General features: G+C 37.3%; 1 protein-coding gene across 2 annotated transcripts; it reads right to left on the reverse strand.

The window, feature by feature from the left end:
• Positions 1-644: 644 nt before the first annotated feature.
• LOC122060148 lies at positions 645-4,120 on the reverse strand. 2 transcript variants are annotated; one of them, XM_042623331.1, is made up of 2 exons: positions 3,708-4,120; positions 645-1,458 (listed from the first exon to the last, which is right to left on the reverse strand). In XM_042623331.1, the coding sequence occupies exons 1-2, from the start codon at positions 3,958-3,960 to the stop codon at positions 884-886; spliced, it is 828 nt and encodes a 275-aa protein (XP_042479265.1). In that variant the 5' UTR covers positions 3,961-4,120; the 3' UTR covers positions 645-883. The 2 variants fall into 2 exon arrangements, with proteins under 2 accessions (XP_042479265.1, XP_042479266.1); XM_042623332.1 differs by lacking the exon at positions 645-1,458 and adding an exon at positions 1,806-2,538 and having other exon boundaries at positions 3,708-3,827.
• Between the last annotated feature and the right edge of the window lie 749 nt (positions 4,121-4,869).

Consider the following 4,869-nt stretch of genomic DNA (forward strand, 5'->3'; position numbering starts at 1 on the left):
AATTTAATTTTAAAATATAAAATCTGGAAAAGGAATTTAATTAAAAATATGCACCATAAAAATCCACTTGAAGCTACAATTACTATCACATCAAAATAACCTAACTAATTAAACCCCCTCAAGATGTGATTCATGTCATCATCCAAGTGCATTGGACCTCTTCTGTGGTATCATAATAACTTTTCAGACAGTAGCCACCATCAAAAGTATGATACTTTTGAGTAGCAAGAGAACAGAACACACCAAGGTTGGCATAAAATCTTTGAATGTAGATCTTGTTACCCGTTCCCCTCACAGTTGCCTTTGCAGAAAGAGAAGTTTTTTCACTAAGAAACAGCATCCAATCTCCCAAGTTGTTTACATCCTTCCAAAGCATCTTAGATTGATCCAGTCCACAAACTCGAATCCATCTCCCATACGGACCGATAAACACTGATAGGAGATTGCCATCACATTCTACCAAAAAATTCTGATCGTACTCCGAGATATTGTGTCTCCATGAGGTTCTAAACACATTCCAACTACCTCTCTCAAGATCAAATGACCCCAACTTTCCCTTCTCATCTAAACAATAAAATAGCCCACCATAGAGAACTGGGTTGCTTTGAGAAGGAATAAATGAAACTGCATAACATAAACAATTGTAACCACAACATCTCGTCTTATTGTCTAAAGTGTAAATTTCCCAGGTCTCTTCTCTAGAGCGATTGATGAAAATATTAACCTCATAGTCTTCCGATGAAACGATGCCAAAAACTGTACAATATGATGAAGTTGGTGTAGAGGTGAAGCAAACGGCATCAAAATTAAACCCGAGGGGGAAATAGGTAATTTCAATCCTAGCACTTGTGAAAGGATTCAAGAAAAACATGTTGTGATCACCTCAAACCAACAACAACCAACCATCCTTAGCAAAGCAAATCTCTACACCATACAATTCTTCCTTCAGTTTCAAGGTATAAGTGAAGTTATACATTGGGTAGAACAAGTTAATATTGCAGTTATTCATAGCAGAGAATATAAGGCATGGAGAAGAAGTCATCATCAAGTAATCCATTGAGTCCAGTAGAAGTGGAGCCTGTGAACATCTCCACTTTCTACAGACAGCACGAAAGCAAACACGATCACCAACAAAGAGATGTGATTGGATCAAACTTAGAAGTTCTTGTGGTAGATCAGCCCAAGAGCAATTTAATTGTTGCATAGTTATTACCTCTTCCATCGTGTTTGTGATTGTGGGGACAATATTTTTCACCATAGCATGAGTGTTTCCTCCTTCACATTTTATCTCCACTTCCACTATGTTTCTGTTCGTTGGGATGGTACTTTCCACTATGACAAGAGTATTTTCTTCCTTGCATCTGTTTTCATAAGCATTTCCTTCATCATAGTTGAGAGGCCATAACTTAGTAGGCGCAGACATTATCCAAGCAACATCAAGTGGTGGAAAACCAGCATCTGGACAAGGTAAAGAGATTGAGATGTTTTTAAGTTCAACATCAAATATGTACAAACTTTAATCCAAATCTGTAAAGTAGATTTAATTCTTTTTAATTCCTGATTCTGTGGCCAAACACGAAAGGCAATGAGACTTGACTTTATCAATAAAGAATGCACGGTCCCCCAAGGTTTCGACCTTCTCCCAATCTGTTGTAGATAAATTAAACTTAAAAATCTCAAAATATCGAACCCTTGGACTGAATAGCTGCCAAAATGCTTTTCTAATAACAAAAACCTCACCATAAGATTCAACCATAAAATATTGGCAATACGTTGAACGCTTCAGCTGTGATGGCATGGGTAACCCTTGTCTCAATATCCTCATCCCAGAACCAGGGTTCTCACTTCGAATAAGGAAATATTATTCATATCATCAGACCCCATTGCATAAATCTTTCCTTCACATCCAATAGCACATAAATTCTGATATTCCAATTCTTCCATAACCGATTCATCATCACAAGGCCAACAAAACGTAAGATAATTATGACCAAAGAAAACGATAAAGCATCCATTGGGATTGTCCGGGGCCGAGGAAAGAACGCAACAATACCAACTATAGAATTCCAAATGTGGTAGTTGAATTTTCTCTAAGGATTCAGGATTTAAAAGAAAACAGTCATCTAAATCAGCAGCCAACATTATCAACCATCCATGAGAACAACTGCAAAAGCATTTGTTAGTCATGTCAGGAATGCTTCTAACATAGTCGTGAGTTTCTGATATGCTGAAGAAAGTTTGGACTCGTCCATCTACTCCATGGGAGAAGACAAGTAAAGGGTGTAAACCAAGGGCTGGAGGACGTGAATGCTCATGTTGATTCTCAATATCTATTTCTATGCTATCATTCTCCATTTTCTGTGTTTTCTTGCCTTTCCTCCTATTGACCAAAGTTTTGAGTCCTCTATATGCTCCATGGAAGAAGACAAGCAAAGGGTGTGCTTTAAGGATTGGTGGACGAGGATGCTCAGGTTGGTCCTCAACATCAGTTTCCCTACTTCCATCAACCATTTGTGTGCTTTATTGACTTTCCTCTAGCTGAAATTTATGAAGAATCTGTTCATCAATTTTTCACACAATTTAAATAAAAAATAAAAAATAAAAAAAAATAAAAAAAAGAAGAAGAAAAACCCATAAAGAATAATTAGTAAGAGTCCAAATAAAGGTGGCAAATTTGTCTGGTTAGATGATACCAAACATCAGTTAATAGGCTCGAAATTAACAACCCTCATGCAAAACTGTTGATTACTTGTGCTTAGTTGGGATGGCCTTCTAAGTCTTGATTCTTTTCTTTCTTTTTCTTTCTCACTCAGCAAGCAATTGTTAAAATACAAAAAATAAATAAATAAATTTGACAAAAATAAATCTGGTGTTTGCTTTAAGTGTTGACGTTGATATACTTACTAAATACACAACATCATATTGATTAGTATAACAATAATTAACATCACTAAACCACTAATTCAGAACTTGTTATATCACTAAAACAAAAATATAAGCTTTGCATAACTATTAAGAATATTGTTGGAGATTTGAAGGCATGACTTAAGGATCACATTGAAGATTCAACAAACATCAACTATGGTCATAAATCTGAATTGTCTGAACATAACTTTCATGCATTTCAAGCAATCTTAGCAATCCTGATAATCTGTAATACACATTACTAGTCAACACTCACGACGCTTAACAATAATTGGATAAATCTTATTGGATATATAACAAGATAAATCTTAACTTTCATCCATCTCCTTTTCCCCTATACTCCTACCATTACTTTTCTGCCGACCCATCCCAGCAGTTGGAAAAGAAAAAAAAAAACAAACAAACCCAACCCTGCGATTTCCGTAGGCAACCCCCAATTTCTCTTCGATTCCTTACCAGCAATACCCGTCGCACTCTTCTCCTTCACTGCTGTAACAGATTAATAAAAAAAAAAAATATAAAAAAAAAAAAAAATAATAATAATAATAATAATAATAATAAATAATAAAAATAAAATAATAATAATAATAATAATAATAATAATATATTGAAACCCCAGCCCACCCCTGGGACTTTTGATCTACACCTCCCCCTCGTCCTAGAGTTTCGACAGAAAAAAAGAAGAAGAAGAAGTAGTGAAGCGAGAATCAGATTGAAAAAGAAAAAAAAAGGAAAGCAGCAGAAGAAATAAGACAAGAAGAGAGAGAGAACATCTAACGTACCTCGTTCGAAGATCTCCCGCAGGTCGACACTTCCCTCGACGCCACCGGCCCCTTGGATTTCGTCCTCCTTCCTCTTGTCGGCCCGTTCCTCTGTTGCAGTCCAGCCCTCGCTGATTTCTCTGGATCGACGCTGAGAACTGTTCTTCGCTGGGTTTCCGTCTCCAAGAAGGAGACCCTCTCTGTTGAAGGAAGAGCTTTCCCTAACCACGTCACCTCTTTCCAGCAAATCGAAGCAGCACCATCTAAGGAGCATGACAATGGACGAGAAAACTGAAGAGTTCCGTCTCCCTTTTGTAGAGTTTATCTACTCCATCCTACTTTTGGAAACTAGAAAATCAACTCCTTAATAGGAAACTGGTCCAAATCCCAATCCTACAATATATGGTATTAAGGATATTCTAAAGCAAACAAGACCTTGTGAATTCTTTCCCTTCCAGAATTTCCAAAGGCAGTGCCAATAAACGATTTCCCATTCTCAGACGAATTTAACTCTCTATCTTTTACTAGATTTTCTTTATATAATTAAAAAAAAAAAATCTATCAACCAGTACCGAAAGGTAGGGGTGTCAATCGGTCAGTCCGGCTCGGTTTTGGTCCGGGTTGAGTCTGTTTCAGTGTGGGAAAGCTGAAACCGAAACCGAACCAATAAAGAAATTCCGGTTTTGGTTTGGTTTCGGTTTCGGTGCGGTTTGATTTTGGTTTGTCTTCGGTTTCTTAAATCTATTTGTAACCGGGTTGGTTTTGGTTTTTGGTCCAGTTTGGATTCGACTTTCCATACAAATGTATACAAAACTATGCAAATTTTGATTTTTTTAATGAATTTTGGAGTGTTTCGGTTTCTTACCAGTTTGGTTTCAGTTTCGGTCCAGGTTTTGAGCTGGTTTTGGTTTGGTTTCGGGTTCATCCAATTTCCGGTGCGATTCGGTTTGGTTTTGGGGTTGCAATACTCCAAACCGAACCGAACCAATAAGGCTTCGGTTCAGTTCGATCCGTGTTGTTATCGGTTTGGTCCGGCCAGTTTTACCAGTTTGGTTTAGGAATTGACACCCCTACCGAAAGGTATTGGATACTGATCGGATGAATTTATCTACTTTTTTTAAATCGGCTTTTGGACCATTTTACCCTTTTGTCTTACCAATGGATCGGTATTATCAGGTGGTCC

Source organism: Macadamia integrifolia, chromosome 13 (genome assembly GCF_013358625.1).
Source record: "Macadamia integrifolia cultivar HAES 741 chromosome 13, SCU_Mint_v3, whole genome shotgun sequence".
Classification (NCBI taxonomy): Eukaryota; Viridiplantae; Streptophyta; class Magnoliopsida; order Proteales; family Proteaceae; genus Macadamia; species Macadamia integrifolia.